Source organism: Carya illinoinensis, chromosome 11, assembly GCF_018687715.1.
Source record: "Carya illinoinensis cultivar Pawnee chromosome 11, C.illinoinensisPawnee_v1, whole genome shotgun sequence".
In the NCBI taxonomy this organism is placed as follows: domain Eukaryota; kingdom Viridiplantae; phylum Streptophyta; class Magnoliopsida; order Fagales; family Juglandaceae; genus Carya; species Carya illinoinensis.
The window spans coordinates 18,184,635-18,205,800 of NC_056762.1; the positions used below are offsets into that span (position 1 = coordinate 18,184,635).

Consider the following 21,166-nt stretch of genomic DNA (forward strand, 5'->3'; position numbering starts at 1 on the left):
GAAAAAAAAACTAGCACTTGCTTCTTTTTTTTCTTTTTTTAGGAAGAGTTGGAGACACATGTCCAATACTGGCCCCTCCCCAATTTTATTAATAAACCCTCACTTATGACAGGGGAATACCGTGGTAACAGACAATACACTTGGGGGTTTCAAGATAAGAAAAAAAAAAAACAAAACCCAAGTGTTCAAAAAGACCATAAAAAAACAACCAAAGGACACCAACAAACCAAAAGAAAAAAACCAAAACCTAAAACTGTCATGCAGCAGCCTCTAAAGTCTGAGTGCATGCAGACCCATTCTATCAATTTTGAGGATCCCTTTAAGCTTATGTGGAACCTCCTGGAATGTTTCCCAAGTGCCAGAATTCTGATTCGAAGCCCAACGAGCAAGAAAATCTGCCCTTGCATTACCCTCACAAAAAATATGTTGGATCTTAAATTCCAATGAGGAAAGAATAGTTTGAATCCTGTCCCAATAATCTTCCAGGTACCATATACTACATCTTCCCCTGTCCAACCAATTAGCAACTAATAAAGAATCAACTTCAATCTCAATTTTTTGAATTGCCAAATCTTTACAATGCTGTAAACCATAGTATAAAGCTTGTAACTCCGCTTCATTATTAGTCCCAAAAGTCAACTCTTTAGGAAAGGCCCATATCAGGTGACCCTTATCATCCCTGATAAGGCTGCCAGCTCCCATGCGACCAGGATTACCCAGAGAGCTTCTGTCCACATTCAATTTAAACCATCCTACAGAAGGTTTGTTCCATTTCACAAGGCAAACTTTCGGCCTAGAAACATCATTAATCGGAATACTGAAAGATTGCAGGATTTTTTCGTCCCCCTCCTTAAGCTTTTTTCTAGAACGCAATCTTAAACCAACCCAAGTTATAGCAGCTTTGATCGCCCTCCAAAGAGCGTTGACAGTAGTCAATTTTCCTTCCATGCGAGCTTCATATCTCCAAACCCAAAGGGACCAAGTTAAAATAATAGGAATAAGACCCAACAACATACCTTTTCTTGACGAATTCGCTGCCCTCCGAAACCATAGCTCCATGTTAGCTTTCCAAGGTCTACTCAGATCATAAGGCATTCCCATCTGTAGAGAAGCTCTCTGCCAAATCTCTGTTGCAATCATCCATGTGGCAAGGACATGGTCTTGATCTTCCATACATCCTTGAGTGCAGCACTCACATTTTGAAACCAGAGAGATACCCAAAGAAATAATACGTGCATCAACACTAAGGCTAGAATTTAAAGCCTTCCAGATAGTAACAGAATATTTTTTGGTAGAGCAGAGTGCCATATCCAGGATGCCCATTCAGATTTTGGCGCACGAACCAGAACACAATCCTAGGCCGACTTAGATGAGAATTTCCCATTCAAAGTCGGTTTCCAAATCAACACATCTACACCTTCTTTATTTTCCCCTAGACCATCTAGAATTTCCTCCAGCTTTGACTCCCCCACCAATTCTTTTAACAAATCCACATCCCAACCATTCTGAATTTGGCATTCTCTAACCTTTAACGAAGGCTGCGCAGAGATGTCACATGACACCACAAGAGGACCTAATTTTAACCAAGGATCTCGCCAAAAGGACACCTGTCCATCCTTGATACACCACCAAGCATGACTAAGCACCTTCGGAACCATATTAATTATGCTTTTCCATAGAGAAGAACCTTTATGATTATCCACCAAAGTCACATGGTTTCCTTTGCAATACTTATGTTTGAAAGAATTAGCCCAAAGCGAGTCTTGGGTCAAGAGATTCCAAGCCATCTTCATGAATAGCGAAGATTGAACTTCCTCTAGTTTCCGTAAACCTAGTCCCCCTTCTAGAGTTGGGGAGCAGATCTTTTGCCAAGCCACCCACTTCTGCTTTTGCTTCCCATTCGAAGAGCCCCAAAAAAAATTACTCATGAGTCTATTTAGAGAAGACACCACAGTCTTGGGAGTAGAGAGGACCGACAATAAATGCATAGGAATACTCAACGCAACATGTTTCAATAGCAGGAGACGAGCACCAGCAGTTAAAATTCTATTTTGCCAACCATCCAAACGACCTCGAACACGAGTCAAGAGATCATCAAAGTACGATGTCTTTAACTGACCAGTAATAAGGGGAACACCCAAATATTTAATCGAAAAAAACCTTCAGTAAATGAGGTCAACTGCAAAATGTTTCTTTTCTGAGTCGCCGTATAATATTTGGGGAAAAAAAATAGAAGACTTTTCTTTACTAACCATCTGACCCGACCAATCTTCATAAAGCGCAAAAACATCTCTGATAGCTTTCAAGGAAGATCTCCCACCATTGGAAAAGACCACAATATCATCAGCATAAAGCAGGTGAGAAATCAAAGGAGTGCCACGGGGATGAGAGAACGAAACAATTTTTCCAATAGCAAAATTATGTTTCAACAAACGGGATAGAGTTTCTTCAACCAGAATAAACAAATATGGCGATAAAATGATCTCCTTGACGAAGACCACGACCACTAGGGAAAAAACCTTTTACTAACCCATTCATAACCACTGAGAACCAAGGAGTCGAAATACACTGGTTGATCATCTCACAAACCCGAGAGGAGAACCCAAAAGCTTTCATCACATGTAATAAAAAATCCCAATCAATGCTGTCATACGCCTTAGCCATATCCACTTTTATGAACATATTACCACCTCGAACCTTCTTGTTGATCATTTGAATCATCTCTTGTGCCAACATAACATTATCAAAAATATTTCTTCCAGGCAAAAAGGCACCTTGTTCAGGCGAAATGATTTTGCTCAATATTGGAGACAATCTTCGAACCAAAATTTTACAAAAACACCTTATAAACGACAGAGCATAAGCTTATAGGTTGAAACTTATCAAAACTTGTAGGTTGCTACATTTGTGGGATCAACACAATATGAGAAGCCGAATAAAATCTAGGCATCGGAGACCCACTGAAGAACTCCCTAATTGCTGCCACCACATCATTTTCAACAATGTCCCAACACGATCTATAGAAACGTGACCAAACCCATCAGGGCCTGGGCTACTATCAACCGGAATAGAAAACATGGCTTCTTTTACCTCTTGGATTGAAGGGAGCTGAAGGAGGCAATCATTCTCCTCCTCTAAAATAGAATTATGTACATACATTGACAGATCAGGGAGATCTCTATGTGGTCTAGCCTGATGAAAGGCCATAAAGAAGTCCATTGCTCCTGAATGAATTTCTTTCGGACTAGAAAGACATGTCCCATCCCGAAGTCTCATTTCGTGAACCCCAGGCTTAGATAGAGAAGCAAAAGTCTTAAAAAACTTGGCCGACACCTCCTGATGAAGTGATAAAACTATATAATTAAGCTACTTAAGTGAATAAATTGTTTAACCAAAAATGATTTAAGTACTTAATTATGTAGTAGATCATGATACTTGAGTCCATTGATAAATTTTAATATTTTTTGTGCTTAAAAAGATTTATAACACAATTGTTTCACATCAAAATAAATATTTTAATTTTACTCTTTTCATATGATGTTTATACGCTGTAGGACATTTTGAAAAGTCAAGAACAAATACAAAAGGAGCTGCAAGCTGCAAGCCGCAGCTCATGACAATCACGTTGGACTTCACTCAAAGTAGGGGCATTTCAGAACTTTCATAGAGTGCATGGAGAGAGGCATTTTATTTGGACTTTACTTGTTTTTAGATTGAGGTCTAGGGGTCGGTGGGGTCCTGCTATTAACGGGAGTCCTTAGTTTTATTTCTTTTTTTTTTTCGTTTAGACGGAGGTAGGCGGCTGTTTTTTGTTTTTTTTGTTTTCACTTTGTTTTCGTTCGGGTAGCAGAGTGGTAGTTTTAGAGAATTTTATTGTTTTTTTTTTTTCTTTTGTTGAAGAATAGGGGGAACGCTCTCTCTCTTTTTGGATTTATTTTTTTCCGTTTCTTTTCATTTTCATTTAGTCGGTCGGTTGGAATTTGTTTACTTTTATGTTTTCCATTTTCGCTGAAGGAACCTGAGTAAAGTCGGCTAGTGTTATTTTTTTTTTCATAGCTTTACATTTTTAGTTTTCTCTCCAGTTGGTTTTTTACTTTTTCATTTCCGTGCTTACCTTTCATTCTGAGTAGTTTAAGTAGGAGTTTTTAGTTTTTATCTTTTCGTTTCTTCAGAGACTTGAGGCGGCGGCAGAGATGGAACTCTCTCTCTCTCGCTCGTCTGGAGTTTTATTTTTTTAGCTTTGCTATTTCTTTTTCGTTGCAGAACAGGGGCGGAAGCTCTCTCTCTCGCATTCGGTAGCTCTTATATTTATAGTTTTTTCTTCTTCTTCTTTTGTTTCCAGACCTGTTCGGCGTCAACTGTCTCAGCTAGCCAGTTTGGAGTTATTTTCATTACGTTTCCAACTTTATTTTCTTAGGTTTTTCTGACCTGTTTTATTTATTTATTTTGCATTTATTTTCTTACAATAACTTGAAATGTTAGGATTCATCATTTTTGAGCATTTTACTAATTTAGAGATGATAGGCTAGATTTTAAATTTGGGATTCAATGAGTAACCTATGACTGTTTTGGAGTGGATTTTCTTCAGTGTTATTTGATTTCAATGATTAACTTGTTGGATAATATTTCAATTTACATATAGAGAGGATTGAAGTTCTTTGTTCTTGGTTTAGATTAGTTGTAGACGTAAAGGCACAATTAATACTTGAACAAGTAACAAGACTTTGATGGCTTTCTTCCACTATTTTACAATTGTTATATAATCTGTCAAGTAGTTTTATTAGGCTAAGAATTGGGATTCATTGCTATATTATCCGACCATGATTTCTAGGAATGAGAGCATGGTTGAGAGAAGATGAAAAAAGAAGTAAATCCATCTCCAAATCAGTGGGTGAAAATTGCATCCCAAGTGTTTGTTCTTTTGTTTCTTACAAGTTTAATTCATTTACTACACACTTTCTCTAAGTTTCTTAGTTTTGGTAATGTTAGAATCATAGATTTATTTTTTTTTTCAGTTTAATTTGAGCTTGAGCTTCCAACACAACCACTAATCATACTCTTAGTTCAGTCCACACTTCCTTAGTAAATAATCCACACTTTAGTTCAAGACTTTCTTCTTTTCAAAATTTCCTGTCACCATAAACGTCAATATTTTATTTTGTGATTATAAAAGGTTTGCTTAATTCCCATTGTCCTTGTGGAATACGATCCTGGACTTATCCTTGTATTACCTTGATAGCTTCTACGCTTGGAAGACAAAATTATAAGCTGATCACCTCCCTTTTTTCAATCCAACTAAGCTTTACCTATTGTGAAAGCCTAGTTTCTTCTCTAGAATTCTATAAATCAAGTTGTTCTTTAGCGACCAGTAACTCCGACTCAATGTCCTCTAAGAAAGCACCCTGAAGTTGGCTTTCTAACTGATCAATCTGTGTTTCCAAAGCTTGAATATTAAGCTCAGTATGCCCAAAGACCCGGCGATTCCACTCCTTAAGAACCACTTTTATTTTTTTCAACTTAGTAGCCAAACCAAGACAACCTATAGACACCCTTGGAACGTTCCATGCCTCTTTAACCACATCTCAAAAATTCTCATGTGAAACCCACATTTGTTGAAACTTAAAAGAGGAAGGACCATAACGAGTTATCGGAGATTGTAATACGAAAGACATCGGAGCATGATCGGATGTCGTACAGGCCAGATATTTATAATAAACATCCGGTAAAGAATTAGTAACCAAGGTATTAACCGGACATCTATCGATCTTTGACCAACTTCGAGCTAAACCCCTCTGACCATTACACCACGAGAACTTGCTCCTAGCTGATTTCATATCTACCAAGCCACAATTATCAATGAATTCATTAAAATCATCCATAGCAATCCTCAACCGAGGCCTACCACCTCTTCTTTCTTCCTCATTACGAATAATATTGAAATCCCCAAGACACAGCCAAGGACTTTCTTTCACAACATCTAGTTGTAGTAGCCTCCAGAGATTGCGTCTTTCCAAGTAATTGCATTTAGCATAAACCACCGACACAAAGACTTGCTGAGAATTATGAACCATAGAGATTGTGATATGTTGAGCACTAACATTAGTGACAGAAATCTACAATCCCATACCCCAAAGCACCCAAAGTTTACCACCAGCACTATGATTCAAAAAATTGTTCTCAAAATTCAAACTAGTATGCAGAACTTCCAACCTATTATCATTAGCAAAAGGCTCTGCTAACATAAGTAAATTCACCCTCAATTTCCTGACCAACTTACACAACCTTCTTCTTGAGGATCTGAGTCCACGGATATTCCAAAGTAAGGGGTTACAAATCATAGATCCATACATATGGGTTTGCGAGGAACCTGAGTTGAGCTTCTAAGTTTTCTTCCACCCTTCGCCTAATTTTTTTCTTGAATAGCATCACTGTCCGACAAATATTATTTATTTTTACTCAGATGTTCCCCATGCTCATTATTTGGTTCTGAAACACTTTCATCAGCTGGTTCTGTAATTTTTGATTCATGGAGATTATCATGTTCCGACATATTTTCTTGAATCATGTCATCGGACCTCTCTTCAATAAACAGGCTGTTTGCTACCTCCAGCATATTAGGAACCACGATTAATCCTGTAACTTGCGACTCTTGTAATTCCATATGTGCCGACATATTTCCCTGCGTCATTTTAGCACTCCTCTCTTCAATAACCAAACTATTCTCCACCTCTGGCACTTCAGTAAGTGCAAACCATGAACCCTTTGTCTCAGTTTTTGAACTGTCTTAGTCTCTCTGCTTTGACCATAAAACCTTGGTATTCTTCATAGTTTTTGCATCTAATTGCTCTCAGACTGTAACCAAATGTTCCCCCTCAAATTCTTTCAGATTTCTATCCTCAACTCCTTGACTAACTACAACCTGCTCTCCCTTCGAAAAACTGGAATCAGCCTCCCCACCGTTACCCGACCCCTCCTCCAGATTTGCACTAGGATCAGCCACCTCCAAAATAAGATTTTCCAACACAGAACCCCGCAGCAAAGAACCCTGAAACCCCAGCTTTGTTGCCTCATTATTCACGGTTTCTTCAAAATTAACATCTTGTGGATTTGATCGCAACACCAGAGTATTCATCTCAATTTCAGTTTCCGTAGTAGCCCTATTGTGATCAAGTAACTCCTCTATGTCTTCCATACAGCCCTTCTCAGACTCATGCTCATTTACCAATCGATTCATCTTAAGCATACTAGGACCAGCCCCCACAGCATCCACCAATTTAGACTCCACTCTGTTTTCCACAACATCTACCAGAGTCGACAACTCTACCTCCTAAGGATTTTCCACCAACGTCTCTATTTTTTGACCCAACACCAAAGGTTTCCAAACTTGCACCATTTTCCCACTACCTTTCAACCTCAGATCAGTATCTTTATTCACCCCCACTTTCCTTGTACATCGACTGACAGTATGGCCTTGAACTAGACATTTTAAACAAAAAGCTATGAGAGTTTCATACTCAACCTCAATATAAAAACTAGAGCAGAGATGAGGTATACCGATCCAAAGACCCTTGATAGGTTCCTTCGAAGCATCCATTTCAAGGCACACTCTTGCTCCATCCGCTTTGGTTGCACACTTAGTGGCGTTGTCACGGCATAAGAAACGCCCAAGAGGCACAGTGATAATTCTCAAAAATGATTCACGATAAAAATTGGGTAGCAAACCGGGGAGAAATATCCAAACCGGCACTAATGATGGTTCCATATCCTCATCAAATTCAGGATGTTAGTGGAAACCACGGTAACTCACTCCATCCACATCAGTAGCTTCCCTCGAAAGGGCCTTCACAAAATCAGCTTCATTAGAGAAATGCACAAAGACATTCAGTGGCTTCCCCATTGCGGAAACCATAGGTTGAGCAGCCAAACCCCAATGGCTTCTAATAAACGCATGGATATTGTCAAGGGAAGGCCTCTGCTTGAGAAATTTCAGAACCATGGAATACATAAAAGGAGTCACCGATCTCTCAATTTCCTCTTTGGAGAAAATCACACATAACTCACCATCTATCATTTTAGCCGGATGGAATGGGACCTCAACTTCAAGCAAAGGTTGCGGTGACTGAGACACCATATATGTGAACATTCGTAGCCTCCCAGTGGTCGCCGTCAGCCTAGGACCCACGGCGGTAGCCATTTGGCACACCTTTACGACCCTCTCTGTTTGAAAACCCTATCAGAGCACCAAAGGGTAAAAGCGTCCAACCCTCAAAGTTTTGTTGAACATACCAAAACTAGCAGTTGCTTATTTACCCTAACCTCCCCACAATTTGATGGGCCCCAAGGTGGACCAAGTCTTAAGGATCCATTACAAGATCAAGAGCCAAGAAAATTTAGGAAGCAATGCAAGGATTGGTGCAATTCATTTGGGATGAAACTAGCAAGAACCCAACACTCAAGATGGGCTTGAATGAAGGAGAACCAAGTTTGATCAATTTTAAACAAGCTATGGAAGAGAGCAACAAAGCAACGTGAATTAAGGCTTTCAACTTAGTTAATTCATTCAAAGGAATTATTTTATTTCTTTAGAATAATTGGGTTTATTATGAGAATGACTTAAGGGCATGTTGGGAAATATTGAATTAGGGTTTCAAGGAGTTACTGTACTGTAGCACTATTCATGGTACTGTAGCACCGAACTATTCACTTAAGGGTATTTTTGGAAATAAGCCTTATTTTTGTACTAGGGTTACTTTTGTTAGGGCGTATTTAAACATCTTGTGTCTGCCCAGTTCAGGTTAGACATTATTAAATTTTATTGGTGAGTTGAGTTTACTCCTCTCGTTCTTAATTGAACTTTTGAACTTATTAAAGGTAAATCACAACCTTTGTGGCGTTCCTCATTGTAATCCGGGTTCTTGAGATGGCTTCTTTAATGGGTCTAGATTTTAATATAATTAAGGTTCTTGAAACGAGATCTCAACGGGTCTAGATTCTCCATCCATTGACTTGAGTTTGGCTTTCTTGGATTTGTTTTTTCAATATTGTTGTTGGCTCTCAAAGCGAGTCAATTGGGGTTCACATCATTTGGTATTTAGAGCAAGGTTTCCAATCAGGTCTGATTCTATCTTTAATTTATTACATCTTTAATTCTAGGGCTTCATTGTTCTAGGGTTCCCAAAATAAATAAATAAAAAGTACAGAAACTCCTTATTCTTAGGACTATCGAATTTCATTGTTCTAGTGTTTGTGTTGGCTGAAATCTCTTGTTCTAGGAGTTGTCGTATATCACTTATTCTAGGGTTTTATCAATTGCTTATTCTTCATGTTGTGATAAATCAGTTGGTGTGAAAATAAAATAATAGAAAAGAAAAGAAAAGAAAGGAAAAGAAAAGAAAACTAAAGAAATGAAAAGAAAATTTAAAAAAAAAATCGAAAAAAAAAAAGAGTATAGAGGAAAAAAAAAATTGGATTGAGCCTTATCATCAAAGGGGCTGAAATACATATCATTATAGCTGGTATCTTGTCTTGTGATTACTCTCTCCATCATATCATTTCCTTGAGTCTCGTGTCATTTTATTCTTTCCATGTTTTCTATTGTTCTTGTTGCTTGGACCTAATTACTAGTTTGGATAAAACAAGGTTGTACTGCCTTGATTGAGTTCAATTAGTTCTTCAAGAACTTGAGTGGGAAAACTCTTGAGGTAAAAGGCAAGAGAGTGTGAGATCATTATCGGGAAAAAATCAATTAAGAGTGAAACACGAATGAAGTGCCATTATTCGAGTGGATACACATAAGGAAGCATGTGAGGTCTTTTTTCACTAACATTCGTTTTTGTGCAGAGCATACGATGTCTCCTTAATATGACTCATCACCAAAGAGGATGGTAGATAAATCATTCTTTTTGTTGCACAATCCATGCAACAAAAGTTTGAACGGTTGAATTTGGCTTTGGGGGAAGTGAGGGATAGGATGGATCAACGAGGTGTATTGATTAGAAATCTGCAAAGTGGGAGAGATAGGAGATGTGAGCCTAGTATTGAACATGATTATAAGAATGAGGAGTACAGTGAGTCTCTTGTTGTCAGGCGTGGTCTCAATACACAAAGCAAGATGGATGATACAGAGCAGCAAAGAGAGAATATTTTTCATACTAGTTGCCACATCAAGAACAAGGTATGTAGTATGATTATTGATGGAGAGAGTTGTACTAATGTGTCGAGCAATAGTTTAGTTGAGAAATTGAATTTACCTACCTTGAAACACCCTAGACCATACAAGTTGCAATGGTTGAATGATTATGGGGAGGTTAGGGTAAATAAGCAAGTGTTAGTTTCTTTTTCAATTGAGAGGTACAAGGATGAGGTACTTTGTGATGTAGTGCCTATGCATGCTGGCCATATTTTGTTAGGGAGGCCGTGGCAGTGTGATAGGAAAGTGATCTATGATGGGTTCAGGAACATGTACAGTTTTGAAAAGAATGGAAAAACAATCAAACTTACTCATTTAACTCCAATACAAGTCCATGAGGACCAACTGAAACTGAAAAGTACGGTTGATCAAAAAATAAAAAGTGAAAGTGAGATTGATAAAAAAAGAAAGAGTGAAAGTGAGGTTGATCAAAAAAGAAAGAGAGAAATTGAAATTGATCAAAAAAGAGAGAGTAAAAGTGAGGTTGAGCGAAAAAGAAAGAGTGGGAGTGAGATTGAGGAAAAAAGAAATAGTGAGATCTAAAAGGAGAGAGAGAGAGAGAGAGAGAGAGAGAGAGAGAGAGAGAGAGAGAGAGAGAGAAATGAAAGAGAAAAAAAATATGAGGGTGAGGCTGAAACATCAAGAAAAACAATTGTGAGACCGAGAGTTCAAAAAAGATGTTGAAAAAGGGAGTGAAAGAAAAGAGAGTGAAAAGGAAAAAGAGTGAAAGAAAAAAAGAGAGTGAAAAGGAGAAAGAGAGTGAAAAGGAAAAAGCGAGTGAAAGAAAAAAAGAGAGTGAAAAGGAGAAAGAGAGTGAAAGAAAAAAAGAGAGTGAAAAGAAAAATGAGATTGAAAAGAAAAACGAGAGTGAAGAAGGAGTGACAGTTGTGAGTTTTTATGCTAGGGAAAATTTTAATACTAACGAATTTAATGAATCTTTGCCTAGTATTGTTATCTCTTTGTTGCGGGGATATGAGGTCACGTTGCCTAGCGATGTTCTTTGTGGATTGTCACTTATTAGAGGAATAAAGCATCAAATTGATTGTGTGAAAGCATTGAAGAATTGGCAACATTACCTTTGGCCAAAAGAATTTGTCCTACATACCAAACATAAGTCCTTGACTCACTTGAAAGGACAAGGTAAGTTTAATAGAATGAATGCCAAGTGGGAGGAATGTAATGAGACTTTTCCTCATGTCATCAAATACACACATGGTAAGGAAAATTTTATGGTTGTTGCAATATCAAGAAGGTATGTCCGGTATGTCCTTGTCTTCATTTTAGATGCAAAGTTATTGAGATTTGAATATGATAAGAAATTGCATGCTAGTGATGATGACTTTGACAACGTGTATGGAGTATGTGAGAAAGTATCATTTGGTAAGTTCTATAGACTAGATTGGTACTTCTTTAGAGAGAATAGAATTTTTGTGCCCAATAGTTCTATGCGTGAGTTGCTTGTGCTTGGAGCACATGGAGGTGCTTTGATTGGACATTTTGGTGTAAAGTGGACCTTAGAAGTGTTGCATGAACATTGGTGGGAGTATTGCATATAGTTGGAGTCGTCACTTTGGTGTAAAGAAGAGTTTAGGTGCATGAACACTTTTGGGAATACGGTTTGCCATTCATTGTGGTCACATATAATTGGAGTGGTCATTTTGGTGTAAGGAAGATTTTAGATGTGTTTCAAGAACATTTGTGGGAGTATCATTTTCCTTTCATTGACTTGTTGCATGAACATTTGCGGGAATATCATTTGCCCTTGTTAGAGTTTGCATGTAATAGGACCATGCATACTACCATTTTTTATTCTCTCATCTTGAAATTGTATATGGTTTTAATCCACTTACTCCTTTAACATTGATGTTTGTTTTGTTGATGACAGGAGTAGCTTGGATAGACCTTTTCACATTCTCGAGAAAGTTAATGATAATTCAAATAAAGTGGATCTTCTAGCTAAATATCATATTTCTGCTATTTTCAATGTTTCTGATCTTTTCCCTTTGATCTAGGTGGAGATTCGAGGTCGAATCTTTTTGAGGAGAGGGGGAATGATAGACCCTAAGGCAGACCAAGTCTTAAGGATCAATTACAAGATAAAGAGCCAAGAAAATTTAGGAAGCAATATAAGGATTGGTGCAATTCATTTGGGATGAAACTAGCAAGAACCCAACACTCAAGATGGGCTTGAATGAAGGAGAACCAATTTTGATCAATTTTATACAAGCTATGGAAGAGAGCAACAAAGCAACATGAATTGAAGGCTTTCAACTTAGTTAATTCATTTAAAGGACTTATTTTATTTCTTTAGAATAATTGGGTTTATTATGAGAATGACTTAAGGGCATGTTGGGAAATATTGAACTAGGGTTTCAAGGAGTTACTGTACCGTGGCACTATTCATGGTACTATAGCACCAAACTGTTCACTTAAGGGTATTTTTGGAAATGGGCCTTATTTTTGTACCAGGGTTACTTTTGTTGGGGAGTATTTAAACATCTTGTGGCTGCCCACTTCAGGTTAGACATTATTAAATTTTATTGGTGAGTTGAGTTTACTCCTCTTGTTCTTGATTGAACTTTTGAACTTATCGAAGGTAAATCACAGCCTTTGTGGCATTCCTCCTTGTAATCCAAGTTCTTGAGACGGGTTCTTCAACGGGTCTAGATTTTAATATAATCTCTAGGTTCTTGAAACGAGATCTCAACGGGTCTAGATTCTCCATCCATTGACTTGAGTTTGGCTTTTTTGGGTTTGTTTTTCCAATATTGTTGTTGGGTCTCAAAGCGAGTTGATTGGAGTTCACATCACAATCACTCAACTAATGCAACTTGTATGGTCTAGGGTGTTTTAAGGTAGGTAAATTCAATTTCTCAATTAAAGTAGTGCTAGCCAAATTAATACAACTCCTCCCATCAATAATCATACTACATGCCTTGTTGTTAATGTGGCATCTAGTACGAAAAATATTTTCTCTCTGCTGCTCCTTATCATCTATTTTAAATTGTGTATTGAGAGCACGCCTGACAATAAGAGATTCACCATACTTTTCATTCTTATCATACATATTCTCAACACTAGCCTCACGTCTCCTGCTATCTCTCCCACCTCGTAGATTTCTAATCACTGCACCTCGTTGATCCATCATATCCCTCACTACCGCCCAACACCAAATTTAACCTTTCAAACTTTTGTTACATGGACTGTAACACAAAGAATGAATTGTCTGCCACCCTCTTTGGTGTTGAGTCACTATTATGAGACATCGTAATGTGCTACACAAAAAGAATGTTAGTAGTAAAGACCTCACACACTCTCTTACGTGTTTACGCTCGAATAATGACACTCCACTAGTGTTTCACTCTTAATTGGCTTTTTCCCGATAATAATCTTACACTCTCTTACCTTTTACCTCAAGAGCTTTCCCACTCAAGTTCTTTAAGAACTAATTGAACTCAATCAAGGCAGTACAACCTTGTTTTATCCCAACTAGTAATTAGGTCCAAGAAACAAGAATAAGAGAAAACACGGAAAGAATAAAATGACACGAGACTCAAGGAAATGATACGAGGGAAAGAGTAATCACAAGACAAGATACCAACTATAATGATATGTATTCAGCCCCTTTGATGATAAGGCTCAATCCAGTTTTTCTTTTTTTTTTCCCTCTACTCTTTTATTTCGAATTTGTTTTGAAATTTCTTTTCTTTTCTTTTCTTTTCTTTTCTTTTCTTTTCTCACCAATGCAATCACAAAAAAAAAAATTCAATTGTGAAAATCAAATAATTGAATTCAACACACAAGAAGAATTTATAGGAATTAGAAGGGAATCAATGAAACCCTAATATGATGAAGAACACGGCAGCTCTAATAAGATGAAATTTTGGCCAACACAAAACCCTAATGAACAATATAATCTTGGCAGCCTCAAGATGATGTAATTTCGCCAAACAAACCCTAGGATAAACAATTTAGTCAAACCCTAGAAAATAATGAGAAATTCGTGCCCTCCCCCTCCCCCCCTTTTTTTTTGTTTTTGCAATCCTAGAACAATGAAGCCCTAGAATTAAAGATGCAATAAATAAAAGATAGAATCAGACGTGATTGGAAACCATACTCTAAATACCAAATGATGTGAACCCCAATCGACTTGCTTTGAGACCCAAAAACAATATTGGAAAAACAAACCCAAGAAAGCTAAATCAAGTCAATGGATGGAGAATCTAGACCCGTTGAGAACTTGTTTCAAGAACCTAAATTATATGAAAATCTAAACCCGTTGAATAAGCAGTCTAAAGAACCCAGATTACAAGGAGGAACGCCACAAAGGTTGTGATTTACCTTTGATAAGTTCAAAGGTTCAATCAAGAATAAGAGACATAACTCAACTCACAATGGAAATTCAATATTGTCAAACCTTCTGAAATGAGGCTACAAGTGGTTTAAATAAACCATCCCTAAAAATCCTAGTGAATAGTAATGTGGTACTGTAGCGTGAACAGTGTCTCGCTACAGTAACTTCTAAAACGCTATTTCAAATAAAATAATAACTTTCCACATAAACCCTTGGCCAAAATACAAGGCCTTCCCAAAAACCCTAGTTCATAAGAAATAAGACATATGTGGGCGTGACATCCCCCAAACCCAATTATTCTAGATTAATTCTTATAACTAATAAAATAAACTCTTTTCATGAAATAAACAAATTCAAGACCTTCAATAACAATAGGCCCAAGTCATGTCTTCCATAGCTTGTTGTATCACATGAATGAAACTGGATTTTCTTTAAGCTCATCTTGAATGTTGGACTCTTGCTAGACATGTCCCAAGTGGATTGCACCAATTTTTGCATTGGTTCATTGATCTTCCTAGCTCTCGATCCTGTGATTGCCACATTTGGAATTTACAAAGAATCTTTAAGGCTCAGTCCACCTTTGGGCCCATCACCAAGTATCCTCAAGCCCACTTATTCTAGACTAATTCCTATAACTGATAAAATAAGCTCTTTTAATGAGATAAACAACTCTAAGGCCTTCAATCACATAAACATAATAATAGGCCATAATTTATGTTGCACTCTTCCATTGCTTGTATCATGTGGATGAGAATTGGACCTTCTTCTTTCAAGCCCATCTTGAATGTTGGGCTCTTGCTAGACTCATCCCAAGTGTATTTCACCCATTCTTGCATAGCTTCCTTGATCTTCCTAGCTCTTGATCTTGTAATTGCCTTATCTAGAACTTGCAAAGGATCTTTATGACTTGGTCCACCTTGGTGCCCATCATAGATGAATCAAACAAAACATCTTTTTGGGTGGACTGAGTCTTAAAGATCCCTTACAAGTTCCAAATGAAGTAATCAAAAGATTGAGAGCCAAGAAGAGCAAGGAAAAATGCAAGGATTGATGCAATTCACTTGCAATGAGTCTAGCAAGAGCCCAATATTCAAGATGGGCTTAAGAAAAGGAAATCCAGTTCTCATCCACATGATACAAGCTAGGGAAGAGTGCAACATAAATTAAACTCGGCTTGAGGATACTTGGCCCACCTATGTTTTACTTTATTGAATTAGGATTTCAAAAGGCAAAGTTACTGTAGTGGTACTGTAACTGTGCACTATAGCCGTGGCACTATTCACTTAAGGGTATTTTTGAAAGATGGGGGTTTATTTTAGCTAGGGTTATGTTTTGGGAAGGGTTATTTAAACTCCTTGTAGCCACATTTTAGTATATATATGAAATTTATGAAAATTGATGAATTTTATTTATTGTGAGTTGAGTTTATCTCCTCTTGTTCTTGAATAAACTTTTGAACTTATCAAAGGTAAATCACAACCTTTGTGATGTTCCTCATTTGTAATTTGGGTTCTTGAGATAGGTTCTTCAACGGGTCTAGATTTTCATATAATCTAGGTTCTTGAAACGAGTTCTTCAATGGGTCTAGATTTTCCCTCCATTGACTTGATATTGGCTTTCTTTGGTGAGTTTTCAAATTGGTTGTGGGTTCAAGGGATTCTTATTCGACGGGTTCATGTCATTTGGTATTCAAAGCAAGGTTTCCAATCAAGTCTGATTCTATCTTTTAATTCTTGCATCTTTAAATTTAATTCTAGGGATTCATTGTTCTAGGGTTACAAAAAAAATGTAGTGAAGAAATTTGTTTTTCCTTATTTGATTCTATCTTCTAATTCTTACATCTTTAAATTTAATTCTTGGGTTAAAAAAAACAAATAGTGCAGAAATTCGTTTTTCCTAGGGCTGCCAAATTATTCTATCATTCGGGTTCTTTGTGTTTTGTTTTTTTTTTTTAATTAGGATTGTCGTGTTCTTCATCATCTAGGGTTGCATTGATTCTCTTCTACTTCTTTGTCAATTTTTATCTGTTTGAATTTAATTGTTTGATTGTTACAATTGAATATTGTTGTTTGTGTTTGAATTAGTGGGAAAAAAAAGGAAGAGAAAAGAAAAGAAAGGAAACAAAAAGAAAAGAAAAGAAATAATGTGAACACGTGAAATTCGAATCCCTTGAACCCAAAATCAATTTACAAAACTCACCCAAGAAAGCCAAATTAAGTCAATAGATGGAGAATCTAAACTCATTGAGAACTTGTTTCAAGAACCTAGATTATATTAAAATCTAGACCTGTTGAAGAACCCTTCTCAAGAACACAAATTGCAAAAGTGGAACGCTACAAAAGTTGTGATTTACCTTTGATAATTTCAAGAGTTCAAGAAGAACAAGAGAAGATAGCTCAACTCACAATGAAAATTCAATATTGTCTAACTTGAAGTGGGCAGCCACAAGATGTTTAAATACTCCCCAAAAAAAGTAACCTTAGGCCAAAAATAAGTCCCCTTTCCAAAAATACCCTTAAGTGAACAGTTCAACACTATAGTACCGTGAATAGTGCTGCACTACAGTAACTCCTTGAAACCCTAGTTCAACATTTCCCAACATACCCTTAAGTCATTCTCATAATAAATGCAATTATTCTAAACTAATAAAATAAGTCATTTAAATGAATTAACTAAGTTGAAAGCCTTTAAGTTATGTTGCTTTGTTGCTCTCTTCCATAGCTTGTATAAATTTAATCAAAATTGGTTCTCTTTCCTTCAAGCTCGTCTTGAGTTTTGGGCTCTTGTTAGTCTCATTTCAAGTGAATTGCACCAATCCTTGCATTGTTTCATCGATCTTCTTCGCTCTTGATCTTGTGATTAGCCCATCTGCAACTTGCTAGGGATCTCTAAAACTTAGTCCACCTTGGAGCCCATCAAGAAAAGAAAGGAAATGAAAAGAATAGAAAGGAAAAGAAAGGAAAAAAAATAAAATAAAAGAAAAAAAATTTTGCTTGAGCTAGTCATCAAAGGACTTGAATACAATACTATAGTTGGTATCCTGTTTTGTATTTACACATTCCCTCGTATAATTTTCTTGATTCGCGTGTCATTTTATTTCTTCCGTGTTTCTCTTGTGCTTGTTTTTCCTGGACCTAATTACTAGTTGGAATAAAATAAGGTTATATTGTCTTGATTTATTTTAATTAGTTCTAAAAGAACTTGAATGGAAAAACTCTTGAGGTAAAAGGTAAGAGAGTGTAAGATCATTATCGAGAAAAAGTCAATTACGAGTGAAACACAAGTGGACTGCCATTATTTGAGTGTAAACACGTACGAGAGCATTTCAAGTCTTTTTTCACTAACATTCATTTTGGGCAGCGCATACGATGCCTCATAAAAGTGACTTATCACCAAAGCAGATGGTAGATAACTCCTCCGTGTTAAAGGCCATGCAACAACAATTTGAGCCGTTGAACATGGTGTTAGGGGACGTGAGGGATAGGATAGATTATCGAGATACAGTGAGTAGAAATCTACAAGGTGGGAGATATATTAGGAGACGTGAACATGAGTATGAGAATGAAGGGCCGGTGAGACTCTTAGTGCCAAGTGTGCTCTCAATACACAAATTAAAATAGATGATATGGAGTAGCAAAGAGAGAATATTTTTCATAGTAGATGCCACATCAACAATAGGGTATGTAGTATGATCATTAATGGAGGGAGTTGTACTAATGTGGCTAGCACTACTTAGTTGAGAAATTGGATTTACCTATCTTGAAAAACCCTAGACCATACAATTTGCAATGGTTGAATGATTGTGGAGAGGTTAGGGTAAATAAGCAAGTGTTAGTTTCTTTTTCAATTGGGAGATACATGGATGAGGTCTTTTGTGATGTAGTGCCTATGCATGTTGGCTATATTTTGTTGAGGAGACCGTGACAATGTTCATGATGGGTTCAGGAACATGTACAGTTTTGAAAATGATGGAAAAAAAAATCAAACTTGCTCCTTTAACTCCAACAAAGGTTTATGAGGACCAAATGAAACTGAAAAGTGAAAGTGAGATTGAGCAAAAAAGCAAGCTGAAAGCAAGAAAGAGTGAAAGTGAGGTTGAAAAAGAAAGAAATAGTGAGACAAAAATGAGGGAGAAAAGAAATGAGAGTGAGGCTGAAACCTCAAGAAAAAAGGAGAGTGAAAAGAAAAGCAAGAGTGAAGAAGGTGAGAGAACAACAAAGAGAGAAGTGAGTTTTTATGTTAAGGCAAGCTTTTATACTAATGAATTTAACAATTCTTTCCTAGTGTTGTTGTTTCTTTGTTGCAGGGATATGAGGTCATGATTCCTAGAGGTATGATTAGTGGATTGCCACCTATTAGAGAGATAGAGCATTACATTAACTTTGTGCCAGGTGCGACAATCCCTACCCAACCTTTCTTTTAAGAACGTGAGTCATTAACACACTTGAAGGGACAAGGTAAGTTGTTGACTAGAATGATTGCTAAGTGGGAGAAATGTATTGAGACTTTTCCTCATGTAATCAAATACACACAAGTTAAGGAAATTTTTATGGCTATTGCAATATCAAGAAGGTATGTTCTTAACTTCATTATAGATGCAAAGTTATTAAGATTTGAATATGATAAGCATTTGCATGCTAATGATGATGGCTTGGTTAGTGTGTATGGAGTACCTGAGAAAGCATCGTTTGGTCAGTTCTATAGACTAGACTGGTATTTGTTTAAAGAGGATAGACTTTGTGAACCTACTAGTCTTATGTGTGAGTTGTTTGTGCATGGATATGATTTGATGGATCACTTTGGTGTAAAGAAGGGTTTAGGCGTATTGCATGAACACTTTTGGGAGTATTGTTTACCATTCATTGAGATAGCATATAACTAGAGTGGTCATTTCTTTGTAAGGAAGACATTAGATGTGCTTCAAGAACATTTGTGGGAGTATCATTTGCCATTTATAGAGTTTGTGTGACGCCCCCAGATTCCCTTTGGGATTGGAATGACATCCGAAACGTCAGGACATGCAACACAAGGTTACCTACCCCTGTTCATGACATGTAAGATGCAATGTTCCTAACATGCATCATTATGTAATATTCGCAGCGGATAATTTTTTTTTGTTTGAGCAATACTATACACCAAACTTATAATATCAGAAATAGTTAAATTGTAATCCAAGCATACTTGACAAAAAAAAAAAAAAATCCACGATTTCAGTACGAGTCTCAAAAGATTGTAATCTCAAAAACATGGGAGGCAAAACTCCATATTTACATTACCAAAATACACTATTGAAGAAGTTCATTGAGTAACTTGTGTAACTCAACTAACGAGACCAAAATACTATCCAAAAACTAACTATGGAAGCTATAAGCTCCACGTCGTGTCTGCGGCGTCTAGTCAACCTCTTTCAATCTACTAATGTCTGCTCCCTGTTCTAATCATGACACATTGCCTACCATTCGGAAGGAATGGTAGTTGGGACTACCACAGTGAGATTTTATTACAAATCTCAGTAAGTTAACAGGAAACTCCCACACAGGTTAATGATGCATGCATGACAGTAAAAGCATGAATGCATAATTAAAGTCGTAAGTAAGCATAGCATAACTTGACATATAGTATGGCATAACTGACATAACCGAAATTGAAACGTGAATTACACTTGACTTGACATGACATGAGCTTGAACTTATAATATAACATGGGCTAGCAACATAACATGAACATGAACTTGAAACATTACATGGACTTGAATCATAGCATGAACATGAACATACATAACATAAACATGAGCATAACATGACATAAATGTGAACTTGAGACATAATGTAAATATGAACATAACATAACATGAACGTGAACTTGAACATAACACTACGTGAATATAACATGATATGAATGTGAAGTTGAAACATAACATGAACATGAGCATAACATAACATGAACATGAGCTTTAAAATAACATAAACGTGAACATAACATGATATGATCATGAACTTTAAACTTAACGTGAACATGAACATAACATGTATGTGAACATAACATAACATGAACTTAATCTGAAACTTATTCTAATATCATGTGGTCACCATGATTGCTTATTCTTATCTCATTGGTTACCATGATGGTGTATTATTATCCCATGGGGTTATCATGATTACTTATTCTTATCTCATGGGTTCACCATGATTGCTTATTTTTATCTCATGGGTTACCATGATTGTTTATTCTTATCTCATGGGGCTAACCATGATTTCTTATTCTTAACTTCTTGACATGATCTTTAAATCTTGTTCAATAGACTTAATTAATAACGTGACTATATGAGTGCTACACGGGTCCCCTTGAGTTGTGTGTCTCTGCCGATTACCACATCACAACACAGGTATCTACATCAGTTGTGAGTGCATTAATACATACTCTACAGTTGTTGTGGCCCCACGTACTCAAAAGTTAGAGTAAATTACCATTTTACCCTCTACATGTGGGAAAATGACTATTTTATCCCTAGCTTAAGAATTTCACATCCTAACTCCTGAAATTTTCAAAACTTACATTCCTCATATAAATGTTGTCCTAAACTGAAATATTAACCCAAAAAAAATTAAAACAAATCACAACTA

At 36.7% G+C, this 21,166-nt stretch overlaps 1 protein-coding gene across 1 annotated transcript; it reads right to left on the bottom strand.

Moving 5' to 3' along the window:
- Positions 1 to 1,355: 1,355 nt before the first annotated feature.
- Positions 1,356 to 3,219, bottom strand: LOC122282278. Its single transcript, XM_043094230.1, has 4 exons — positions 2,921 to 3,219; positions 2,590 to 2,815; positions 2,253 to 2,486; positions 1,356 to 2,114 (listed from the first exon to the last, which is right to left on the bottom strand). Exons 1-4 carry the CDS (start codon positions 3,217 to 3,219, stop codon positions 1,356 to 1,358), a joined length of 1,518 nt encoding a protein of 505 aa, XP_042950164.1.
- Between the last annotated feature and the right edge of the window lie 17,947 nt (positions 3,220 to 21,166).